Below are 27128 nucleotides of genomic sequence, written 5' to 3'. Positions count from 1 at the left end.
ACCTACTTGTCAAATCTACTGTACCCTTTGCACTAGAATTATGCGGTTACCCTGGCTAGTTAAATACTGAATATCGGTATTTAACAGGCCAAATGCTAACTCTGCCCCTAGAATGCTTCTAAAATAATTGGTTTTCATTTAGACACTAACCGCTAATTTTCAACAATAACGGGTTAAGTACCACTGAAGAAACTCCAAACAAGCAATTTAACCGGTTAGTGCCCCTAGTTAAACTGTTTTGAGCTTACAATTAAAAATTTTGTACCTGGGGCAATGGAAGGTTTACATTTTTTTTCATCACTTGCTATACTGTCTTACCTAAGGCTAAAGCGGTTTATAGACTAAATAATATCACACAAGAAAGCCTAATGTAGAAGAGCAAAACTTGCTCAAGGTCAAATAAAGGGCTGTGGAGTCAGTTCAATCTTTTGACTCTGACTTCTCTATTTTTCTACTGTCCAACTCTGACTTCTAATGATATTAGGCTCTAAAGTTTTTGTTCTGGATCTAAAAGATATATACGTATATATCTTTAATTTTAATAATTAAAATAATTTTAATAAATGATAATTTTACCACACATTATAATAATTTAAGGTTTTATTTTGAAGCTGGAGTTGGAGTCAGTACAACTTCATATTTTGAAGCTTGAGTCAGTACAACTCCATCAATGCTTCTGAATGACTGACTCCACAGTCCTGGTTGAAAGAAGTGTCAATGGGAAAAGCAGAACCTGAATCCTGGTTTGCCCGGCTTTCAGTCTGGTGCTCTAATTACTAGGCTATTGCTCTATTTACAAAGTTGATATATGTCATCTGCTGTTTCCAACTATCCAACCTTTGTTTCCAATGGTCAACATAAGTGACATCAGCAGTCTTATCTCCCAGAGACTTCCTATACTTGGGATACAGTACATCCTACAAATCCAGAAACAGAACTCACTTGCAGAGACACAACAATAGTGTTGGAATGAGTCTGAACGTGTCTTCCATTCTGGCTACCCTTTGTGCGCACAAAATCCTGCAGCTGTGCAATCTGTTTATTCAGACTCCCAATATCCTGGATGGGGAAAGAGGAGATAATGAAAGCTGAGTCCAAATCTCTTGCAGGCAGTCAACTGGGAGCCTCCATTCCCCTATTTTCCAGCACAGGTTCTCCAGCTGCCAAACCACTCACCTGTTTTATGATGTATGTCAGTTCCTCAATTTCCACAGCTTTATCATCAAAGAGAGATTTACGCTTTGCTACTGCAGGAAGAGAGAGAGAAGCAGGGTCATGGCTAGCAAGGACAAGTGAGATGGACAGTAGAGAATGACACGGTGACTGTTACCCGCAGGTAGCCGCGGGTAAAGGGACAAGGCCATTCACCGCCCTGTGGAGTGGTGAATGGCCTTGTCCCCGCAGTAAAGTATCTGCCATGCATTGCCTCTCTTCCCACCCCTCCCAGTCATCAGCCTTTCTCGCGATCGCACGTTCCAGCAGCCCCCTCCCGATTGCCACGGTCTGGGCATCTCTTCCCCTCGTTGGGTCATTTCCCTTCCTTCCCCTCACCTTCGCTTGCACTTTTCAAAGTTTTCTCTCTCGGGACGCCATAGCTTCTCACAAGTTGAGTGTGACTGCCCCAAAACTTCTCTGACACGAGCCACCCAGGCAGAAAGAGGAAGTTGTATCAGAGGAGAAGTTTCAGGGTAGTCACGCAACCTGTGAGAAGGCTATGGTGTCTGGGCTGCTTGGAGAGAGAAAACCCTGATTCTGAAATGCGCCACGAATGTGAGGGGAAGGGAGGGAGATGGCCCGACAAAGGGAAGAGGTCGAGTAGCGCCGAAGGGGAGGAGAGAGGGGAACAGATGCCAAAGGGAAATGGGGAGGAGAGAGGAGGGAGCAGACGCCGCATGGAAGTGAGGAGAGAGAGGGAAGAAGACGCCGAAGGGAAGTGGAAAGGGGGAGCAGACGCTGGATGGAAGCAGGGAGGGGAGAGAGGGGAACAGACGCTGAAGGGAAGTGGAAAGAGAGGGGGAGGTAAGAGAGTCAGACACAAGGGAAAAGGGGAGGAGAGAGGAGGAAGCAGGTGCTGCATGGAAGTGGAGAGGAGACAGGGAAGCAGTCACTGGAAGGAAGTGAGAAGGAGAGAGAGAGGAGAAGATGCTAAAGGGAAGTGGAGAAAGGAAGGGATAAAGAAAAAAGGGCTCATGCTGGATTGGGAGAAGAGGATAGAGTAAGTGAGATACTGGAAGGGGTGAGAGAAAGAGGTGGCAAGGTGTAGGTAGACACAATGAAAGGGAAATTGAGGACTGGAAAGTAAGAAAGTAGACAAGAGGTAGAAAACAAATTGAGAAAGAAGAGCAGAAAAGAAAAGGAAGGGAAAGGGAGAGGAGCTAGAGATACCAGAGCATTGGGGGAGGGGACGAGACAGATACCAGATCTGAAAGGAGAAAAGGAGGAGAAAGATTCTAAAAACCACCTGGGGGAGGGAGTGAGAGATGGAAGGGAAGAAGATGCCAGAGTGGAGGGAAGAAGATGGGTGTCAGATCAATTAGTTGGGGGGGGAGATGGAAGGGAGAGGCACAGTTTCTGGTAGATGCATAGAAATAGAGTAGATGCTCCTTGTGACCCTGGGCAAGTCACTTAATCCCTCTATTGCCCCGGGTACATTAGATAGATTGTGAGCCCACTGAGACAGACAGGGAGCTATGCTCGAGTAACTGAACAAATTAATGTAAACCGTTCTGAGCTCCCCTGGGAGAAAGGTATAGAATTTTTATGTTTTCAGGCGGACTTTCTGGGACATCAGGCCGCGCAGTGGTATAAAACTATTAGTGATTTGGTTAAAAAAAAGCCTAAAAATACTCTTAGGGATATTTGGAGCATTGAGATTAAACATAATATTTCAGCATCTCAATGGCCATAAATTTGGTCTTGGAGAATGTCAGCGTCTATGAAACAAACTTGTTACATAGAGCTTTTTGGACCCCAGTTAGATTGCAAAAGTTAAATAGTTCTTTGTCTAATAGATGCTGGCATTGTAATCTGGATGTAGGGACTTTGGATCATCTTTTGTTCTATTGTCCCCATATCTTAGCCTTTTGGAACTCAATCTGGGATCAAGTAAATTGTTTATTGGAAAACCATGTAGCGTTATCTTATGATACTGTGCTTTTTGGTATGTCTATGAGAAAAAAGAATCAGATATCAATATGTAATAACAAACTTTTATTGATTTTGACTGGAGTTGCCATCCAACATATTACTAATAACTGGAAAAATCATAGTAGGCTCAGTTTTAAGTTTTGGTGGAATTAGTATGTCACATATATAGAATGGAAAGATCAATAGTGGTACAGAATGGAAATTATAAAAATTTTATTAAAATTTGGGAGCCATTAGCGTCCTTTTGTCATGACTGATGCCATTTTTCTAATACTTTTCTATTAATTATGTAAGATTTAGGGTTGGGTGGGGGGTGGGTTTCCATTATATGAAAGTATAATAATTAGAGGGATTCGAGAGGGGGAGGGTTATATTTTTAATTATAAGATATAATGATAAGATGCACAAGTGCTTAGATTTATTTTATTTATTATAAATTTTTGTACACTTGATGAAAGTTTTAAAATGAATAAAGAATTTAAAAAAAATAAAAATAAAAAAATAATAATAAATAAATATGGAAGAGGCAGAGAGAAGACAGACAGTGGATGGAAAGAAGAGAATGATGAGAAGATGAGGAAAGTAGAAACCAGACAACAAAGGTAGAATTTCTATTTCTTTTCTTTTTGCTTTAGGATAAAAGTAGTATTGTACCTGTGTTTGATAAACGTTTATAAACAAAACCCTGCCATCTCTTCTTCTAGTTCGGCAGCCAGAACTCTCATTTGTAAAATGGCAATTGTACAGGATATTGTTTCTTTTTATACTTTAATAAAATAAGGTCAGTATAAAACTATTTGAGGCTTGTGGGTATGGGGTCAGAGTTCACAGGGACGGGGCTAAATTTTTTCCCCTTGTCATTCTCTAATGGACAGAAAAATAGGACCTGCAAGGAAAAGAAAGAGAGGCAGGATTTCCAAGGGAAGGTGATGGGGATGCAGGACTGGTGAAAGAAAAGCAGGAGGAGCAAGGCCTACACATATCAGCTGTTTGTCTTGCACTCTACCTGGGTGATATAGAGGCTCATTTTCAAAGCACTTAGACACACAAAAATACTATAGGTTTCTATGTTACTTTGTGTGTCTGTTTTGAAATTGAACTCCATAATGTACTTACGGATTGTTAGTTTCTCCAGTTTTGCAAATGTGTTACTGAGGTCCTTCCCAATGCGCCTAAGAGGAAAAGAAACAGCACCTTTATAGCAATACTGAACAGGCTGGAAACGTTACCCCCCACTCCTACATCCCTTTTTAACTGAATCCTTTCTGCAGATAATATCCACTCCTAAAACTCCCCCACATAGTCTCAGTTTCCCCTTCACAGAAACCCTCCCTGACCCTTCCCATAAACATCAAGCATCCCCTGTAACTGAACCCCATTTCTATACCCACTTTTCACACACAGCCCGAGTCCCTCTTATATTTGAATCCTATACCTATGTGCTACCTCTCCATACATGACCTCAGGACCATGCTCCCCCACCTCCACTGTGTGCTTAGATTCATCCTGTCTTCCTTTCCCAAACACCCCCTTCCCTGCAGAATACTCACTTGGCCATCAGAGTGAAGTCACTCCTTTGCCGGACAGCGCTCAGGGCATGCTGGTTAGACTGGATCCCATTCTGAAAGAAAAAAAATGAGGAAAAACTGCTTACAATATCTACACAATGTACATTTACACTCACATAATTTCTCTTTTGAACAAAAATACAACTCTAAGCAGTTTATAGGAATGCAATAATGAAATACTTCATAATAAACTACAATACCTAATTGCATTAATACAATATTACAAGAAACCCAGTAAACCTAACAGCTCAACCTCCCTCTGCATAGCGATGAACACACCTGCATATCCAAACCACTCAAATACTACATATAACCCATCTGGATGTTCTAGGGAGACACCAAATGTTTATGCTTACTGTCCTTTGTGTGAAAAATGGTATACAAAATAACTAACCTGAGCAGAAATGAACTTCATCAAAATATAGGTCAGGGAGAGAAGAAAGAGTAGAAAATTATATCAAGGTAGTGTCAAATAGAAGGCTGAGAAATATAAGCATGTTGAACATACCTAAGGGAAAAATAGGACATAGGATTCTTTCCCTCCTGACAGTGGCCAACAGTGACAGTGAGCAAACCTAGCATCACCTTCCACACTTAGTCCCAGCATCAAACTACATCCCCTCCAATCATATGTCTAAGATGCCAAGACTTCACAATCCCCTCTCCCTTTCATCCCACACTTTACCTGTCGACTGCGGAGAGATTTGCAGGCAGAGAGGAACTCCTGAGTTCTATCACGACATGACATGGTATCTTGAGTAGCAGGGGGTGCGGAGATAACAGGGACAGTGGTTTCAGGGGGAAACACCTGTGTCTGAGAGAGCCCTAGATAAACTCCCTCCTCAGTGTTTCTGGAACCGTGACGTTTCCGTGTGTTCATTGAGACTCAGAGCATCTGGCTGCAAGAGACAAAGAGTTGGTCAGACAGGTGCACCCTTTTCTTCTCCCCTGCACAATTCCATCAGAATGATGTCACATGTAACACAAACATTTTGAAAATTCAGTGCATGATTCTGTAAAATTCCACACTATAATTTTGCATGTAGAGTTCTCTCCATAAAGGCTAGGGTTCTCCCTGCCTAGGTTAGATATCTCCCTCCCCCAGCTGACTTACTCCCAACTTAGCTTGAAACTCTCCATAGACTTTATCTCTGTCCCCCTGCAGAATTCACCCCCCCCTTTCCAACAGCCTTCTTTTGCCCTCTACCTATACATAGCTACCCCCTCCCCATTCCCCTCTTTCTCAGATACCCCTTTGGCACACAAAAAGGAGGTACTGACACTCCTGTATAACCAGATCAATAGCCAACATCCTCATCTTCACCAAACTGATGGAAGGGCTGATCAACACTGCCCTTACGAACTACCTAGATAAATTCTCAATACTTCATGAATACCAGTCAGGATTCCGATCACAGCACAGCACCGAAACAGCCCTAGCCTCCATCACATTGCACAACTACTCAGCTTAGGGAAACGCGCACTAATCCTCCAATTCGACCTTAGCAGCGCCTTCGACCTGGTGGACCTCAACCGGCTAGGTATCTCAGGCCATGTACTCAACTGGTTTGGAGGCTTCCTAAAAAACTGATCCTACCAAGTCACCAGCGAGCAAACCTACTCCCAGGTTTGGACCAACCCCTGTGGTGTCCCCTAAGGCTCCCCTTTATCCCCCAACCTATTCAATCACATGTCTTCCCTAGGCCAGGAACTATCCAAAATGAACCTCTAATCATACATCTATGGGATGATATCACAATCATTGTTCCCTTCTCTACACTGTCTAACGAAACCAGACAATTTATCTCATCAGCCACCAACCAAGTAGAACAATGGTCAACAAATTCCAAACTAAAGTTAAATCCAGAAAAGACCAAGATTTTCATGGCCTCCCCAACAAACAAACCAACAGAATCGACTATCAATCTAAATGGAAGGAACTTCACAGTCAATCCTACCATCAAAATCCTAGGAGTCACCCTAGATCAGCAACTGACACTCGAAGCCCACACCAACATCCTAATTAAAAAATGCTTCCACTTATTATGGAAACTACGTATGCTAAAACCATGCTTCGATTTCACTTCATTCAAATTGTTGGTCCAGTCTCTAGTCTTGAGCACACTGGACTACTGCAACATAATTTACCTAGGATCTCACAAAAAAACAATAAAAAATTGAGACTCATCCAGAACACAGACAAAAAAATCAGACCACATCACCCTGTACTACAAGAAATTTCACTGGCTACCTATCGAGGCCAGAATAATTTTCAAATTTGGGTGCCTCTGCTTTAAGACCCTCCTTGGCTTTGCTCCCACCTACCTCCTACATCACCTCACCCTACAGGACAAACTCCACCTCTCTCACAGAACATTACTGTTCACATTTCCTTCTCCCAAAGGATGCAAATTCAAAAGATTCTTTAACAGGACACTCTCCTTTCAAGCAGGGATATGGAACAGCACCTTAAGCGACCTGAACGCACTAATATACTACTCATTCAGAAAAATACTAAAACCCCACTTATTCGACAAGTATATCTGATCCTTCAATTCTGCGCATCACCTACCTTATCTTATACCAAGTTTCCAAGTTTTTATTCGTATTTAATGAATCGCTTATTTAATTTACTAAGAGATGTACAATATAATAAAAAATATACAAATAAATATCAGGTGCTGACGTACAAAGTGACGTTGACAGTATAGGGTAAAACTAACGTGAGTCGTGAGGGAAGAAGGGGGGAAAAGTTACAATGCTGATCAAGTAAGAAAGAAAAACATTAATGGAATGAACCGCCCTGTCACTCAACTATCTTCCACTCCTTCTCAAATCTAACTGATATAATGCCACCTCCTGTCTTACAGCTCCTCTTGTTGTACACCGTCTTGAACTGAAAAGGTATGACAGGATATAAGTTATTATTATTATTTCATTTAGAACACTGTGTACAATTCTGGAGACTGTATCTTGAAAAAGATATAAACAGGAGTTGGTCCAGATGAAGGTTACTAAAACGGACCGTGGTCTTCGTCATAAGGCTCAGGGACAGACTTAAAGATCTCAATATTTGTACTTTGAAGGAAAGGCAGGTGAGGAGAGAGATGATATTTATTTATTTATACAACCCTGCTTCTCAATAGCCACGACTTTGGTCTTGGAGATTAAAAAGTACAAGGTCAGCATCTATGAGACAAACTTGGTTCTTTTTGTTACATAGAGCTTTTTGGACCCCAGTTCATTTACAAAAGTTGGATAGCTCTAGGTCTAATAGATGCTGGCATTGTAATTTAGATGCTGGGACTCTAGATCATTTACTTTTTTTCTGTCCCTTTGTCAATGCCTTTTGGAAGTTAATTTGGTCCCAAATTAATTCAATGTTAGAAAATCATGTTGCCCTATCCTATGATACTATTTTATTTGGAATGTCTATGAGATTCAAGAGTCAAATTTCAGCAAATAACAATAAACTTTTGTTAATACTGACGGGGGTTGCCATTCAACATATTACTGGAAATTGGAAGGACTATACTAAACTTAATTATACCTTTTGGTGGAATTCAGTTTGTCATATTTATAAAATGGAGAGAGTGCTTGCTATACAGCAAGGAAATTATAATAGTTTTAAAAAGATTTGGGGGCCATTGATTGCATATTCTAATGATTAGACACCTTGGACACCTTTTTATTACATAGGACTATATTTAATGTGGGATGGGGAGGTATGTTATGTGATTTAATGGGTTTATTCCTGATGAATGGGATGGGTGGGGGAGGGGTCTTTTTTATATGCATTTGACAATAATTGTTAGAATGTCAAGTGATTTGTACGAATTATTTGATTGAATTTTGTACACTTGTTGCAAGAGTTAAAACTGAATAAAGAATTTAAAAAAAAAAAAAAAAATTATACAACCCGTCCTCCCCAGGAGCCCAGAATGGGTTATAGTATAATATTCACAATATTTTGGGTACATTCACAGCATACTGGTTACAGTAATACGTTTACAATATTCTGGAGACATAACTTTGGGTATATTCACAATATATTGGAGAATTTGATTTAAGGGTTATATAGGTGCTTTTACAATTTGACTGGAGATGTTAGACTAGTGGTAGGCGCTAGAGGCTGTATGTTGGAGGGGTATATTTAGACTGTATTGAAGGTACAGATATATTACACAAGTAACTGGAAGTATTGAATTAGGGTACCTTCACTCTATTCTTGGTCATGGATTAAGGATCCCAGCGGTGCATTCTCATCTAAACTGGGGACATTTAAATATCTACATGGCATAAATATGCATGAGATGAGTCTCTTTCAACTGAAAGGAAACTCTAGAATAAGGGGACATAAGGTGAAGGTGAAAGGGGATAGATTCAGAAGTAGCATCAGAGAATACTTTTTTTTTTTTTATAAATCTTTATTCATTTTCATATCTTACAACAAGTGTATAATAAACAATCAAAAAATAATAATGTTTAAACAAATCACTTGGCAATCTTACTTATAATCATTAAAGTATAAAAGGTACCTAGTGAATGTATGGAATGGCCTCCAGGGGAAATGGAGACAAAAAGTGTATCTGAATTCAAGAAAGCTTGGGACAAGTACATTGGATCTCTATGAGAGAGGAGTAGATGGCATGGTTAGGCAGGCTAGATAGAAAAAAATGAAGGCAGATGAGGACCATATCGACTATGTTTCTATATCCCTACATCTCTCCCTGAAATCTCTGTCAATCTCAATGCAACATACACAAACACCCATACACAAACATGCACAACATACACAAACACCCATTTTTTTTGAAACCTCATCCTGCACATATACTTGAACCCCCATGTTTCTCAACTGCCAAAGCACTAACTCCAAAATGGCTGCCTCACAGACCCCACACCTATCTTTTTCAAAACCTACTACCCTATAGCTCTCTCTATTTCCCCCATACTTTTTTCCTCCTGAATCCTGTTGTGACACTCCCACAGCTCTCTTCTGTGTCCCTACACATACTCTGAGCGTAGCCTCACCCCATACCTCCTACCTACCTACCTCCTAGGCACATTTCTCCTGATCACCCCCCAAAGAACACAATCCTCCTACCCTCTATGTTCCCCTGGCACAACCCTCCATTTCACCTCTCCAACAAAGTAATGTGGAAAAGGATTTTAAAATATTTCCTTCCTACTGGTTTTCCCTATTATTGCATACATGCCACAGTGAATGGTTCCTGATCTTATTAGGCAAAGAAAACCTGAGTAAACACAACATCTTTAAAGTATAATCTCATTTATTTAAGGAACAGAGTTATTCAACACCCATACTAACCATGTGAAAAAGTAACTACCCCTTAGTTAATCAACCAATTGACCACATTAGCTGACTGAACATGCATAAGTGCAGCCAGCCCTGTTGATTATAAACCTCACTATATATTTAATCTCACCATTAAAGTGATGTAGTCATCACAAAGTTTCTACAAAAATGCTATGGCACAATCAAAGGAAATTCCAGAAGAGATGAAAAAAAATATCAGTCTGAAAAGGTTACAAAGCCATTTCTTAAGCTCTGGGACTTAACCAAGCCACAGTGAGAGTCATTATTTATAAACAAAGAAGACTTGAAACAGTAGAGAATCTTCTCAGGAGCAGCTGGCCCACCAAAATTACTCAAGAGGAATAGCAACAACTCATCTTGGAAATCATAAAACTTCCTAGAACATTCAACAAACAGCAAGCCTCAGCAAAGATCAGAGTTCATGACTCCACAATAAGAAAGAGATTAGGCAAAAATGGGATTCATGGAAGAGTAGCAAAGCGGAAACCACTGCTAAAAGTAACATCAGTGCTTGTGTCACATTTGCAAACAAACACCTGGATGATCCCCAAGTCTTTTGGAATAATATTTTGACATGGAAAGGGGGGAGAGATACCTGGAATGCCCTCTTGCTGGAGATGAAGTAACAGAATTCAAAAATATGTGGGATAAACACAAAGAAATCTTATACGAATGGCATAAAACCAAAACAAGCTTAGTGATTAGATGGCAACACCAGTAATTGGAAAGCAAGCCAAGCAGAATTCTAGTCTATGCTCTGAAAACAGAAAGGACAAATCCAGGTTAAGTATCTAATATAATAAAACGGTAAGTCGTGCATGCACACTCCCACTGCGTGCGTCCATTTTCCGTGAGATGTAGGGCACCTCAGGTAGGAGTGCGCATGCGTGCGAATCTCTCTGGCTGGTCGTCGGCATCTTCTTCGCTCCTCTTCCCGGCATACCCGAACCCCCGTTCAGCATCTCATCCAACCCTCCCTTCGGCTCCCTTAGTCCCTTGCCGCCGCTCCTCTTCTTTTCCCGCCCCGCAATCCCAACAAACGTCCTTACTCCAGCAGGGGCTGCAGCACTCTAAACACGAGGCTTCACAAATCAGGCCAGTAGAAGGCCGCGAAGCAGCGTGTTTAGAGTGCTGCAGCCCCTGCTGGAGTAAGGACGTTTGTCGGGATCGCGGGGCGGGAAAAGAAGAGGAGCGGCGGCAAGGGACTAAGGGAGCCGAAGGGAGGGTTGGATGAGATGCTGAACAGGGGTTCGGATATGCCAGGAAGAGGAGCGAAGAAGACGCCGACGACCAGCCAGAGAGATTCGCACGCATGCGCAATCCTACCTGAGGTGCCCTACATCTCACGGAAAACGGACGCACGCAGTGGGAGTGCGCATGCACGGTTTGTCGGGACCGTGGGAAGGGGGCAGCAAGGGACTAAGGGAGCAGAGGGTTGAAATATAGCCACTGATTTTCTTTAAATGGTGAGAACAGGACCCGATATGGGGGCAGCTTTGGGAGAGGGGTGTGCTGCGAGGCAGACAGCTTTGCTTAGGGGGGGAAGAAACTGGAGAGGGAGACGAACTGGAGAGGGAGAGGGAAAGGGGGCTGCTTTGGAGGAGGGGTGTGCTGTGAGGCAGACAGCTTTGCTTGGGGGGGGGAAGACAGAAGGGGGGCCAAGACAGAAGGGGGGCCACGGAGACACAGTCAGGGACGAACTGGAGAGGGAAAGGGGGCTGCTTTGGGGGAGGGGTGTGCTGGGAGACAGACAGCTTTGCTTGGGGGAGGGAAGACAGAAGGGGGGCCACAGAGACACACTCAGGGAGGAACTGGAGGGGGAGAGGGAAAGGGGGCTGCTTTGGGGGGAGGGGTGTTCTGTGAGACAGACCGCTTTGCTTGGGGGGGGAAGACAGAAGAGGGGCCACGGAGAGACAGTCAGGGAGGAACTGAAGGGGGAGAGGGAAAGGGGGCTGCTTTTGGGAAGGGGTGTGCTGGGAGGCACACAGCTTTGCTTGGGGGGAAGACAGAAGGGTGGTCACGGAGACACAGTCAGGGACGAACTGGAGGAGGAGAGGGAAAGAGGGCTGCTTTAGGGGAGGGGTGTGCTGGGAGGCACACAGCTTTGCTTGGGGGGAAGACAGAAGGGGGGCCACGGAGACACAGTCAGGGACGAACTGGAGAGGGAAAGGGGGCTGCTTTGGGGGAGGGGTGTGCTGGGAGACAGACAGCTTTGCTTGGGGGAGGGAAGACAGAAGGGGGGCCACAGAGACACACTCAGGGAAGAACTGGAGGGGGAGAAAGAAAGGGGGCTGCTTTGGGGTGAGGGGTGTTCTGGGAGACAGACCGCTTTGCTTGGGGGGGGAAGACAGAAGAGGGGCCACGGAGAGACAGTCAGGGAGGAACTGGAGGGGGAGAGGGAAAGGGGGCTGCTTTTGGGGAGGGGTGTGCTGGGAGGCAGACAGCTTTGCTTGGTGGGGGAAGACGGAAGGGGGGACACGGAGAGACAGTCAGGGAGGAACTGGAGGAGGAGAGGGAAAGAGGGCTGCTTTAGGGGAGGGGTGTGCTGGGAGGCACACAGCTTTGCTTGGGGGGAAGACAGAAGGGGGGCCACGGAGAGACAGTCAGGGAGGAACTGGAGGCCGAGAGGGAAAGGAGGCTGCTTTGGGGGGAGGGGTGTGTTGGGAGGCAGACAGCTTTGCTTGGGAGAGGGGAGACAGAAGGGGGCCACAGAGAGACAGTCAGGGAGGAACTGGAGGGGGAGAGGGAAAGGGGGCTGCTTTCTAGCACCCGTTAATATAACGGGCTTTAACACTAGTACATATATAGTATCACATCATACTGGAAGATTAGGTTCTTACCTTTGCTAATAATTTTTCCTGTAAACAGGAAACAGGTGTTATCCAGGGACAGTAGGCAGCTATTCTCACAACCCACCCACCTCCCCTGGTTGACTTTTCTGCTAGCTATCTGAACTGAGGAGACGCGCCCTGTGTACTGGGCGGGAAGGCACTCGCGCATGCGCGGTGCGGGCGACTCGAAACTTCTAGTTTCTTCAAGCAAGTCTGCTTGTGAGGCGTCCACATCGGGGCTCCGTCGGATGACATCACCCACATATGAGAATAGCTGCCTGCTGTCCCTGGATAACATCTGTTACTGTAAGTAACTGTGCTTACGGTAAGTAACTGTGCTTTATCCCAGGAGAAGCAGGCAGACTATTCTCACATGTGGGTGACCTCCAAGCTAACCAGAATGGGATGGTGGGAGTGTTGGCAATTTAGGAGAATAAATTTTGTAATACTCTTTGGCCAAACTGTCCATCCCGTCTGGAGAAAGTATCCAGACAATAGTGAGAAGTGAAGGTATGAACTGAGGACAAAGTAGCAGCCTTGCAAATTTCCTCAATAGGTGTAGATCTGAGGAAAGCTACTGAAGCTGCCATTGCTCAGACTTTATGGGCTGTGACTTTACTGTGAAGAGGCAATCCAGCCTGGGCATAGCAGAATGAGATACAAGCCGCCATCCAGTTTGAGATGGTACGCTTAGAGATAGGATGTCCCAACTTTTTTGGATCAAAGGAGACAAAAAGTTGAGGAACAGTTCTATGTGGTTTGGTGTGTTCCAAGTAGAAGGCCAAAGCACATTTACAGTCCAGAGTATGAAGAGCTGATTCTCCATGGTGAGAATGAGGCTTAGGAAAAAAGACTGGAAGGACGATGGATTGGTTGAGATGAAATTCTGAGACCACTTTAGGTAGGAATTTCGGATGAGTACGAAGAACCACTTTGTCATGATGGAACACCGTGAATGGTAGATCAGTGACTAAAGCTTGCAGCTCACTGACTCGTCGAGCAGAAGTGAGAGCAATGAGAAATACCACTTTCCAAGTAAGATACTTTAGATGAGCCTTATCCATTGGTTCAAATGGAGGCTTCATGAGTTGAGTAAGGACAACATTGAGGTCCCAAACCACAGGAGGTGGTTTGAGAGGAGGTTTGACATTGAAAAGTCCTTTCATGAATCTGGAAACCACTAGATGAGCAGAGAGGGGTTTCCCTTCAATAGGCTGATGGAAAGCTGCAATTGCACAGAGATGGACTCGAATAGATGTAGACTTGAAGCCAGAATTGGATAAGTGCAACAGGTAGTCCAAAACAGAAGATAAGGAGGAATGCTGAGGCTCCTTATGATGAGAAAAACACCATGTAGAAAATCTAGTCCATTTTTGGTGATAGCATTGTCTAGTTGTAAGCTTTCTAGAAGCTTCTAGAACGTCTCTGACAGATTGAGAAAACTGAAGAGGAGTTATGTTGAGAGGTACCAGGCTGTCAGGTGTAGAGATTGCAGGTTGGGATGAAGCAGAGATCCTTGACTCTGTGTAAGCAGAGAAGGAAAAACTGGTAAAAGGTATGGCTCCCTGCTGCTGAGTTGAAGTAGAAGGGAGTACTATGGTTGTCTCGGCCATTGAGGAGCAATTAGAATCATGGTGGCATGATCGTTCTTCAATTTGACTAGAGTCTTGAGAATGAGAGGGAATGGAGGAAATGCGTAGAGGAAAAAATTTGTCCATTCCAGAAGAAAAGCATCTGCCTCGAGGTGGTGAGGAGAGTATATCCTGGAGCAGAACTGAGGCAGTTTGTAGTTGTGGGGAGCTGCAAAGAGGTCTATCTGTGGCATTCCCCACTGTAAAAAAATGTGATGAAGAGGCAAGGAATGGAGAGTCCATTCGTGAGGTTGCAGAAGACAACTCAAGTTGTCCGCCAAGCAATTCTTTGCCCCTTGAATGTAGACAGCTTTGAGAAAGGTGTTGTGGCGGATTGCCCAGTCCCAAACCTCGAGCTTCTTGACAAAGGGAGGCAGACCCTGTCCCCCCCCCCCTGTTTGTTGACATAATACATGGCGACTTGGTTGTCCATGCGAATGAGGACTATTGTGTCGTGAAGGAGATGTTGAAAAGCATGGAGAGCTTTGAGGATCGCTCTGAGTTCCAACTGATTGATATGACACTGACGATCCATACTGGTCCAGAGGCCTTGAGTACGGAGACCATCGATATGAGTGCCCCAATTGTAGGTCGAAGAGTCTGTCTTGAGGACCTTCTGATGAGGAGGCGTTTGAAAAAGCAAGCCTCTGGAAAGATTGGAAGAGAGCATCCACCAACGGAGAGACTTCTTGAAGGAAGGAGTGACTGAAATGTGTCGGAAAGGAGGATCGCAAACTTGCGTCCATTGAGATGCCAGGGTCCACTGAGGTATTCTGAGGTGAAGTCTGGCAAAAGGAGTCATGTGTACTGTGGAGGCCATATGACCCAGAAGAACCATCATGTTTCTCGCCGAGATGGAAGATTGGGAAGACACTGTGTGACAAAGTTGCAGAAGAGCCTCCAGACGTTGTTGAGAAAGGAATGCTCTGAGCTGGACAGTGTCCAAAACAGCTCCATTCAATACCATTCGAAATGAGACACCAGTCGCCGAAATCTTGAAGAAGGTTCCCTGCAGGACCGAGCTTGCAATTCAAATACCCTTCTGGCCGAAATCATGGGCACTAAAAACATGGTCTTGATTGTTAACTCCATGAGTAAGGCCTCCTCCAAGGGCTCATACAGAGCCCGAGTTAGTACCCACAGGAAGAAATTAAACTTGAGCAGAACAGAGAAGCTCTTACTTCACTGTAGAGAGTAAGACTGAGGAAATTCAGCACAGCCCAGAGTGAGAGAAGAAAGAGTAGAAGTATATATAAATTAGGCTCTCTACAAACTTTGTAGTCAAGACTGATACTCCTGTTACACTAGAACATATATTATATGTTTATCTTGTTGGGCAGATTGGATGGACAATATTGGTCTTTACTGAAGGAACCATGAATTCTGCTGTGTACTAAAAAAATTCTTAAGAATGTCTTATCATCTGTTCTTGAGCTGCAGCTGAAGCAGAACTGGATTATGCAGCAAGACAATGATCCAAAACATAAAGGCAAGTCTACATCTGAATAGCTGAGGAGAAATAAAACTAAAGTTTTGGACTGGCCTCATCAGTCCTGACTTGAACCCACAGGACCCTATACAGGTTGATGTCATTAAACCACTAGTTCTCAGTCTTTATTGTCTGACAGGACAGCTTAAACCCAGGCACCTGGATTGGATAGATGAAGATCAAATGAAATTAAAATAACAGGTAATAATTCAAGCAAGCAACATTCATAAACTACCATAAAGAACTAAGACTTACGAAGCTTTTGAAAGGGAAAGGGAATAGGACTTGATAAACCGTCTTTCTGTGGTTACAATCAAAGTGGTTTACATATTATATACAGCTACTTATTTTGTACCTGGGGAAATGGAGTTTTAAGTGACTTTCCCAGAGTCACAAGGAGCTGCAGTGGGAATTGAAGCCACTGCTTAGACAACTACCGTATTTTCACGCATATAACGCGCGCGTTATACGCGTTTTTACCTACCGCGCATACCCCTCGCGCGTTATATGCGTGAGCGCGGTATACAAAAGTTTTAAAACATAGTTCCCACCCCGCCCGACACCCGATTCACCCCCCCAGCAGGACCGCTCGCACCCCCACCCCGAACGACCGCTCGCACGCGCTCCCACCCGCACCCGCATCCACGATCGTGAGCAAGAGGGAGCCCAAGCCCTTCTTGCCCGGCCGACTCCCCGCCGTCCGATACATCCCTCCCCCCCCGGCAGGACCACTCGCACCCCCACCCCGGAAAGGACCGCCGACTTCCCGACAATATCGGCCGGCCAGAAGGATGCCCACCCCTCCTTGGCCAGACCGCTCACCCCCCACCCCGAACGACCGCTCGCACGCGCTCCCACCCGCATCCGCCATTCCACGATCGGAGCAAGAGGGAGCCAAGCCCCTCTTGCCCGGCCAGACTCCCCGACGTCCGATACATCCCCCCACCCCCCCCCGGCAGGACACTCGCACCCCACCACCGAAGGACCGCCGACTTCCCGACAATATCGGGCCAGAAGGGAGCCCAAACCCTCCTGGCCACAGGCCGACCCCCTAACCCCACCCCGCACTACATACGGGCAGAGGGATCCCAGGCCCTCCTGCCCTCAACGCAAACCCCCCTCCCCCCCAACGACCGCCCCCCCCAAGAACCTTCCGACCGCCCCCCAGCCGACCCGCGATCCCCCTGGCGACCCCACGACCCCCCTCACCCCCCTTCCCCAGTACCTTTGGTAGTTGGCCGGACAGACGGAGCCAAACCCGCCTGTCCGGCAGGCAGCCAAACGAAGGAATGAGGCCGGATTGGCCCCATCCATCCTAAAGCTCCGCCTAATGGTGGGGCCTAAGGCGCGTGGCCAATCAGAATTAGGACCTGGAGCCTTAGGTCCCACCTGGGGGCGCGGCCTGAGGCACATGGGCCCAACCCACCATGTGCCTCAGGCCGCGCCCCCAGGTGGGACCTAAGGCTCCAGGGCCTATTCTGATGGCCCACGTGCCTTAGGCCCCACCATTAGGCGGAGCTTTAGGATGGATGGGCCAATCCGGCCTCATTCCTTCGTTGGCTGCCTGCCGGACAGGCGGGTTTGGCTCCCGTCTGTCCGGCCAACTACCAAAGGTACGGGGAAGGGGGGTGGGGGGGGTCGTGGGGGTCGCCAGGGGGGTCGCGGGTCGGCTGGGGGGGCGGTCGGAGGTTCTTGGGGGGGGGCGGTCGTTGGGGGGGGGGGGGGTTGCGTCGAGGGCAGGAGGGCCTGGGATCCCTCCTGCCCGTAATGTAGTGCGGGGTGGGTTAGGGGGTCGCCGTGGCCAGGAGGGTTTGGGCTCCCTTCTGGCCCAACTACCAACGGTCCGGGGAAGGGGCGGTGGGGGGGTCGTGGGGGTCGCCAGGGGGGTCGCGGGTCGGCTGGGGGCGGTCGGAGGTATTGGGGGGGGCGGTCGTTGGGGGAGGGGGGTTTGCGTCGAGGGCAGGAGGGCCTGGGATCCCTCCTGCCCGTAATGTAGTGCGGGGTGGGGTTAGGGGGTCGCCGTGGCCAGGAGGATTTGGGCTCCCTCCTGGCCCGAATATTGTTGGGGATCGGCGGGTCCTCGGGGGGAGGGATGTATCGGACGTCGGGGGGGCATCAGGCTTTCAGGATGGGGACAGACCTTCAAGGGGGGACAGTGCACGGAAGTCAGGGGGGTGAACGGAGAGTCGGGACAAGCGCACGGAAAGTCAGGGCGGGCGAAAGGAGCGTCGGGCAGCATGCGCGGTATACCCGTGAGCGCGGTATACCAAAGTTTTTGTACATATCATCGTGATTTCTGCGCGCTATACCCGTGTGCGCGTTTTATACGGGTGCGCGTTATTTGCGTGAAAATACGGTAAGTCATATCCACTGCCTACTCATAAACGCTCTAAAATAAGGCCAGGCATAACGCACCCCCCCTGGATAAAGACTACTACATAGCTTCAGTGAATACCAGGGAGAACACCAGAGCCTTGAAATCAGAACATTTCTAAAACAGACAATGACTAATCATTCCATTCTTCTTTTTTGGTATGCCATCTTGGATAGAAAAGTATACAGGATCCCATTTTAGTTCTGTCCTGCACCCCATCTTTCTCAAGTGTAAGTTTCTGTTAGTTTTCTAGTTAGCCAGACCCAGTTGCTAGTTTGATTCTATCATCGCAGCCTGGTCTATATATCTTATTGTTAGAACATAAGAGTTGCCCTACTGGGTCAGACCAACTCTGCCCTGCCTAAATTTTACTGAAGCACTTGCTTCCTTTAGTCCAGTGTTCTTCAATCCTTTTTACACCTGTGGACCGGCGGAAATACAAATAATTATTTCGTGGACCGGCAAACTACTAAGACTAAAATTTTTTTAAAAACCATCGCCGCCCCATCCCTGCGAGCTCGGTCCCACAAACCATCTGATCCCATCTGCACAAGCCTCAAATAGTTATGATTTTATATTGAACATATTTTATTAAAGTATAAAAAGAAACAATATTCTATACAATTGTCATTTTATAAATACAAATAATACAGGGCAAAGATCAACAAAACCCCTGTCTCCCCTCCCCTTCACATATATCCCCTCTACTATCAAGAAAACTGAATAAGCTAAATTATTACAGAATGCTACACAAATATCATGTAATAGAATACCACAGTCACACATGACAGGAATGGTTTTAGGGAGTAGAACTAGGGCAACTGCCCCCTGGTCAGAGAGAGCCCTAAGCCAGCTGGAAGCTAAAGAAGTAGTAGTGCCTGGCTTTGCACTCCCCAGTTATGTCTAGCAAGATACATATTTCAAATCTGATATATTTGAATCACAAGATAGAAATAAAATTATTTTTTCTACCTTTTGTCGTCTCTGGTTTCTGCTTTCATTGCCTTTTCACTCTCTTCCATCCTGCGTCTGCCCTAAGAACATAAGAATTGCCACTGCTGGGTCAGACCAGTGGTCCATCATGCCCAGCAGTCTGCTCACGCGGCGGCTCTCTGGTCTAAGACCAGCACCCTAACTGAGACTAGCCCTACCAGCGCACGTTCTTGTTCAGCAGGAACTTATCTAACTTTGTCTTGAATCCTTGGAGGGTGTTTTCCCCTATAACAGCCTCTGGAAGAGCGTTCCAGCTTTCTACCACTCTCTGGGTGAAGAAGAACTTCCTTACGTTTGTACAGAATCTACCCCTTTCAACTTTAGAGAGTGCCCTCTCGTTCTCCCTACCTTGGAGAGGGTGAATAGTGTTTTTATCTACTAAGTCTATTCCCTTCAGTATCTTGAATGTTTCGATCATGTCCCGTCTTAATCTCCTCTGTTCGAGGGAGAAGAGGCCCAGTTTCTCTAATCTTTCGCTGTACGGCAGCTCCTCCAACCCCTTAACCGTCTTAGTCGCTCTTCTCTGGACCCTTTCAAGTAGTACCGTGTCCTTCTTCATGTACGGTGACCAGTGCTGGACACAGTACTCCAGATGAGGGCGTACCATGGCCCGGTACAGCGGCATGATAACCTTCTCTGTCTCTTCAGTCCAGCATCTGCCCCTTCCATCTATCCTCCTGCCCCCCCCCCCCCCCAATTTGGTCTGGCATCCATCATCTTCCTTCTGTTCCCCTCATGGTCTGGCATCTCTGTCCTTCCTTCCCCTGTGGTTTTTAGCATCTCTCTTCTCATTTCCTCCACTCAGATCTGATATTGTTCTCTGCTCTCTCTTCCCTTTTCTTCTCTGGTCTTCCTTCTCTATTTTCTGCCTCCATCTAAATTAAATTCTTTCTTACTATTTAGTCCTGTTTCCTCTTTTCACTGTGTCTACCACAGCTTGTCACCCCTTTCCTCACCCTCCCTTACTATTTTCTTCTCTCCATCCAGTATGTGTTCTTTCCCCACTCCATTCAGCATCTGCTCTCCCCTCTCAACTGACATCCATCTGCCTTCTCCTTCCATCCAGTATGTGTTCTTTCCCCACTTCCATTCAGCATCTGCTCTCCCTCTCAACTGACATCCATCTGCCTTCTGCTCTCTCTCCCTTCTTCTCACTTCCATCATCTGTCCCCTTCTCTCTCTCATCTCCTCCATTCCATCATCTGCTCCTTCTCTCTCCCCCCCCCCCGTCCAACTTCCATTATCTGCTCCCTTCCCCTCACCTTTGCGGGTCACTTTCTTTCCCCTGAGGTGGCTCATGTCAGAGGGGAAGCTTTGGCCGAGCAGAACCGCTTGCAAGGAACAGTGGAACTTACTTGATTGATGTCGATGCTGGGGCCCGTTGCCGTTTGAAGAAGAAAAAAAAAAAAAAGGTGGAAAAAAGGGACCTGCAAAGGCGAGAGGAAGGGAAACCTCCAGGACAGCTGCTCTTTGCCCTCCTTCAGTGGCCCAAGAATCCAGACCAGCAGCGGCAGCTCTGTATATTTTTAACTTCGGCACAGAGCTGCCCCTAATCAATAGTTTAGCGCGGTTTCATGAGGCAGCTTCGGGGCCTTTGCTAGGCCGGTCCGCTTCGATGATGCGATGTGGGCCGGCCTAGCAAAGGCCCCGATTCAAGCTGCCTCATGAAACCGTGCTAAACTATTGATTAGGGGCAGCTCTGTGCCGAAGTTAAAAATATACAGAGCTGCCGCTGCTGGTCTGGAGGTGCGGAGACAAGGCAGGAGGCAAACGCGGTGGAAGGCAGGAGTCCCAGCGAAGGCAGGAGTCCCGGCACCGCGACTGCAACAGGAAGTTGCAAGTCAGCTGACGCCGGCCTTTCGTTGCGGCGGGGACCGAATCCTTCGCGGACCGGCAAGATTTTTTTGCGGACCGGCACCGGTCCGCGGACCGGCGGTTGAAGAACTGTGCTTTAGTCCATCTAGCCCAGTATCCAACAGTGGCCAGCCCAGGTTACAAGTACCTGGCAGAGTCCTAAAAAATGGCAAGACTCCATGCTACTTAATTTCAAGAATAGGCAGTGGCTTTTCCCAAGTCTGCCTTAATAACAATTGCTAATTAGTCTACCAGATAAACCTTGCTACATGAGCACCTATGTTTCCACTGACTTTTAATTATTAAATATATGCATGCCATTCAGATTTTAGTTGATTCCACCACTGTAACCTGTCAAACTCAGCCATGTGGCCTCCTAACATTTCATACTATGTTATTATTCCTTCTTACAGCCTCAGCAACTCACTGAACATTCAATAAGCCTAGCATAGGGGTGTAAACACCTGCCACTAGGCCAAGCTTTTACCATCTCCTGACTTTTTGCAATAAAGGATCCTTTATGCTTATCTCCTACTTGTTTGAACTCTATTACTTATTCAGTCTTCATTACCCAGCCCAGTCTTTTCATGCCTTCATCACCCTTTTCTTAACTATATATTTCATGACATTGCCCCCTCAGTCTTTCACTTTATAGTCTAATATTGCATCCATCTGTTCTAGAATTTTCTTGCCCTTGAAATCAAGTTTGTTTCTTGTACATTTACACTCTTCTGATATTTTATCGCCCCTTTCTCTCACCTTTTTAGTGTATGTTTCCTATGCTGAGAAAGCCAAAGAGAGATCTATGTCTGAATTCAAGAGGGCCTAGGATAGGCAGGCACATGGGATCTCTTGGAGAGAAAAAGAGATAATGGTTACAGCAGATGGGCAAACTAGATGGGCCATTAATAAGTTGACATTAATAAGATCTAGAAAGATCTTTATAAAGTAAATTATATAAATGGTGGCTGTAGGGCCAGTGATGCTCAAGTGTGTTTAAAGAGCAGAATCTCAATTACCTCTTACATTTACCACCTCTTTCCTGGGGTTCAGACAAGCTATTGTGCATTCCTTAGAAACAGAGAAAAATGAAGGCAGATAGAGACCATACGGCCTATCCAGTCTGCCCATCTATGCCATCTAAACTCCCTTTAACTTTTTTAGAGACCCTGTATACTGTACTTACAGTAATCCCAAGCTTTCTTGAATTCAGATATTGTTTTCATCTCTACCACCTCCACCAGGAGGCCATTCCACAAATTTATGTGAAGAAGTGATCCATTCTCTTATCATCCCATGTCTGGATTATTACAACGCACTTTATAAAGGAACTATCCAAAAAGAACTAAGGCACATGCAAATAATACAAAACACTGCAATAAAGCTTGTAGAAAACACAAAAAAACGACCATGTTACTCCTCTTCTAATAAAGGCTCACTGGCTCCCAGCATCACACAATCTCATAAGAACATAAGCAATGCCTCCGCCGGGTCAGACCATAGATCCATCCTGCCCGGCAGTCCGCTCCTGCGGCGGCCCAAACAGGTCACGACCTGTCTGAATCACTAGAAGGGGCTCCCTTGCCACCTTGGTTTCTCATTGAAGTCCTATCTTCCCATCGAAGTCCTAACCTTCCGGTCTTGCACATGCACGACCTGGTTGGGTTTCTATACTTATTACCTGGTTAGCTTTCTATACTTGTGTTACATCCCAGCTCCTCCCTCAGTATCCCATGATCCCTTTATCCCTCAGGAATCCGTCCAATCCCTGTTTGAATCCCTGTACCGTACTCTGCCTGATCACTTCCTCCGGTAGCGCATTCCAAGTGTCCACGACCCTTTGGGTGAAAAAAAACTTCCTTGCATTTGTTTTGAACCTATTTCCCTTCAGTTTCTCCGAATGCCCCCTCGTACTTGTTGTCCCCTTCAGTCTGAAGAATCTGTCCCTATCCACCCTCTCTATGCCCCTCATGATCTTGAAGGTCTCTATCATATCTCCCCTGAGCCTCCTTTTTTCCAGAGCCTCCTTTTTTCTCAACCCCCATCTACTTTTTTCACCAGTTAGTCTCCATCATGCTGTCTCTGCCTTCCCCTCACCATTCCTCTTAAAATTAGCTCATACACCGTTCACCCTCCTAATCTCTTTTTAGGTTTGCTACTGATGCCACCTTTGTTCTATTTTCTTCCTGAACAATGCTGCTCTCATTAAGTTTGAGCCCAAACTTTTGTATTTGATCCTCACAGTACCATATCACCACAGAACAGCTGTTCTGAAAGATACTGCTGGCAGAGAAGAGGGTGGAGAATGTATATTAGAAGAGAGTCAGAGGGAACTGTACTTAAATTTAATAATGACTACCAGTGATACATTGGCCTTACAATGGAAGAACAGTGATTAAGGAAAGCCCACAGTAGGCGTGGATCACTTGTTTACTTTTTCCAAAAATACAAGCACTAGGGAGCATGAAAAGAAGCTGCTAAATAGTAAATTTAGAACAGACCAAAAAAACAAATTTTTCACTCAGTGTGTAATTAAACTGTGGACTTCATTGCCAGATAATGTGTTAAAAGCAATTAGCTTAGCAGAGTTTAAAAAGAGTTTGGATAGATTTCAGAAATCCACTGCTTTTTTCTAGGATGTCATATAAAATCTGTTTTACTCTTTTTGGTATATTGCCAGGTACTTGTGATCTAGATGGGCTATTGATGGAGACAGGATACTGGGCTTGATGGACCCTCAATCTGTCCTGTGTTTGCAAGGCTTATGTTCTTATGGGTCTTGTAAAGAGTTAAGGTTTAACAGAATACTAGGAAAGAACAGTGGTTTCACGGTAGCCCCTGTATTTCTGCGATGATACTAGACTAAGCCTTATGCATAACACAACTCAGTCAAGAGAAATACAGTGGTGTACAAAGGCCAGAACCACCTTGTGAATTTTGCATTCTTTCACCTTTCTGACCTTCTTTTTTAATTTATTTGTTGACACAATAGATTTGTCTGTGTACCACATTATAAGGGATACATTTGACTATTAGAATCAACTTTTTAAGATCACTTGTTTCTAATTTTACAATTTTGTTGCTAGAATATAGCTGCTATAACTTTAACAGATCATGCTTCATAACTGGATTGAAACTGTCCAAATCAACACGTTATTTCTGACCAATTAGAAGGCTGTTTTCATCAGCCAATCACAGCCAAGACATCTAGGTAACAGGGCAAATATAAAGAGTGCAGGCTTTTTGAGGTACATACACTTTTGCATCAGCCATGAACTCAGAACCTGATGTTGGAGAAGCATGTTTGTGTGTCAGTGAAAAGTGAGAAAAGATTTTTGTAGCATCAGATTGCCAGCACAATTGGCTGCAGTCACAGCAAGGTAGTAAAGATTGTACAAAAGAAAAAAGCAAAGGACTTAGTGGTAAACAAGCCTCGGTCCGATCATCCACATGCATCATCATTTACCAAGACTGTGCACTTCAATGCATTTCATTATCCAACTGCCAAGTTGACCTCACTTTAGCTACTGCACGAGTGGTCAGACAAGTGTCATGTCAGTGTCAGCTCAGCAGTTCATTGCCAGTGTCTGCAGTTTGGTCTGTGGGGCTGCAAAGCACACAACAAGCCACTGATGACTGATGTCCAAAGGCACAACCATCAGGTGGGTGTGGAAGCACTCAATCTGGAAATGTGGGAAAGGGTGCTTTTCAGAGATGAAAATACCTTCTGTCTGTTCAGTAACCAGGCCCATACCTACGTGAGAATGTTTCCTGGAGAGGAGTTCAAGCTTGAGTGTTTCAACATTACTATGAAGCATTCTTTGAAGGTTGTGTTCTAAGGCTGCTTGGCTGCCAGTGGAGTCGGATGTCTGCACATCAGAAGGGACCAAGTACATCATGATACTGCAAAAGTGCATGGTGCCATCAGCAGTTGTTTCCAGGCCAGTTCCTGTTTCAAAATGGCAATGCACCTTGCCATCGCTCCAAACAAATGATCAACCGGAAGCATCAGAATAACAAGTCAATTGACTGGCCTGCCCAATCTCTGGATCTGAATCCTATTGAGAACTTTGTGGCAGATATCACTCATTACAGCCTGGAACCATGTTGTCACCCATAATCACCTCAACAAATTGGTTCACTCAATGCCAACATGATGCAGACAAGTGATCAAGAACAGAGGGTGGCCCACCAAATACTGAGCCATCACTGACACATAAAATGGCCTTTTTCAAGGCCACCTACATGAATATGAATAGGATAGATGATACCTCGATTTATGCACAAAAACAATTAACATGGCAACTTTAACAAACAAACTCATAAATTTAGAGACAAATCTATTGGGCCAACATGGTCAGAAAGCTGAAAGAATGCAAAATTCACAAATGATTCCAGACTTTTGTGCACCCCTTTATATGGGTGGGAGTAAACAATACCATGATCCAAGACCATCTGAAAGCATCCTGGTCACGTTTTCAGCATATCAGTTAGAAATATTCATGAGACAGATTTGCATGCCATGTGTTCATTACGTACACATTTCTCTCATAGAGATTCATTGTGGATATTCTTGAAAACCAATACTGTCCCTCTGGGATTGAAAGGGGATGGATTCCCCAGGGAAAGAAGTTCAAAGGAGAAACTAGAAGTTTGAGGAATTCCCCCGTCCCTTACTTTTTAGATAAACGGAAACTCGTCCCTTACTTCCGCCCTGAAACCGGAGTCACCAGTACTTATTGGGCAGCGGGTGTGTACGTCACGCATAAAGACAGAGCTCCAGAACACCGAAACCAAACATAAGTGTAGAGAGGGATTATAATAAAGGCCAAAAACTCTGGGCCGCCGTTGCTAAATATTCTTGGGGGTTACCAGGAAGGGGGGAGGGGAAGAAAAACATGTAACGATCCTTCCTCCTCCTTTGGGTATTAACCGAATCCCAGAGGGAACAGCTCTATCCTTCCCTCTCCATCCAAGATATTACCGTGTCCTTATGCCGCTCTCCGGATATACTCGCCGCTCGCTGACCCAGGTTGAAGTGTTACCGTATTCCTACCGGCTCCAGCTTGCTCTCTCGCTTCTGCTAACAGACACTATCCCCAACAGCTGCGCTCGCACTCACTGACGTCACTGCCACGTCCGCTCCCGGCTCTCCGACGCACGCTCCCACACCCTCCTGCTGTTTCCGGTGACGTGTCATCCCGTCAGCTGCCACCCTGCAGCATCACCACGTGGTGCTATGGGTAAAGAGGCCGTTTCTGGGCTCTCGGTGGCTGGGTTGTTGCGAGGTCTGAGGTTTGGAGTGGTATCAGGGGAGGGGCTGAGATGGGCTTGGAAGAGCCGATGAAAGTGGACTCCGCTGCCTTCACGTGCGTGGCCGCTTCTAAGGATGGAAGGAAAGCCTGGTGTGAGTAACTAGTAACTCAGGTCTGTGTAACCCATTGGTGTCACGATGAGAAGACCATCATCCTTGCGGTTGAGTCCATTGACACCAAACCGTGTTCTCTAATGGACCAAAAAAGGGGGTTACATAAATCTAGCTAGGTTAAAGCAGCATCTGAAAATAATTTTTAAGAATAGCAACATTGAAGCCAGCTGGTATTTAGAGTAAGTGGTGTCAAACAGAACATTACCGCCACTTCCAATAAGCAAAGGTGCCCTTCTCTTTCATCTTAAGTTGAAGGTAGATAAAAACATGACAGCTAAACTCCCTCCATATGTACCTCCAACCATCCCTGGGTCAGTGCCTTTCAACTACAAGCACTAGATGATGATCCTACTACAATTTCATTCCAAGCTACTGGAATCAACTACCCCCTACAGATCAGATTCAGATTCCTTGAAGGACTCATGAACTTTAGGAAAGCAATAAAAACATACCCTTTCACCTAATCCCCTGC

General features: G+C 45.6%; 1 protein-coding gene across 1 annotated transcript in view; it reads right to left on the bottom strand.

Moving 5' to 3' along the window:
* Positions 1-26346, bottom strand: part of STX5 (syntaxin 5) — a 39022-nt gene extending 12676 nt beyond the window's left edge. The window contains exons 1-6 of the mRNA XM_033955469.1: positions 26213-26346; positions 5401-5614; positions 4698-4768; positions 4264-4319; positions 1177-1247; positions 943-1059 (exon numbers count right to left, since the gene is read on the bottom strand). Coding sequence (XP_033811360.1) covers positions 943-1059; positions 1177-1247; positions 4264-4319; positions 4698-4768; positions 5401-5595 — 510 coding nt within the window. The 5' untranslated portion in view covers positions 5596-5614; positions 26213-26346. The remainder of the gene's footprint in view (positions 1-942; positions 1060-1176; positions 1248-4263; positions 4320-4697; positions 4769-5400; positions 5615-26212) is intronic.
* Positions 26347-27128: the final 782 nt, after the last annotated feature.

The sequence above is a fragment of the Geotrypetes seraphini genome, chromosome 8 (genome assembly GCF_902459505.1).
Source record: "Geotrypetes seraphini chromosome 8, aGeoSer1.1, whole genome shotgun sequence".
In the NCBI taxonomy this organism is placed as follows: Eukaryota; Metazoa; Chordata; class Amphibia; order Gymnophiona; family Dermophiidae; genus Geotrypetes; species Geotrypetes seraphini.
The sequence above is the reverse complement of the archived record's forward strand: the minus strand, read 5'-3'. Positions and strand labels throughout refer to the sequence as shown.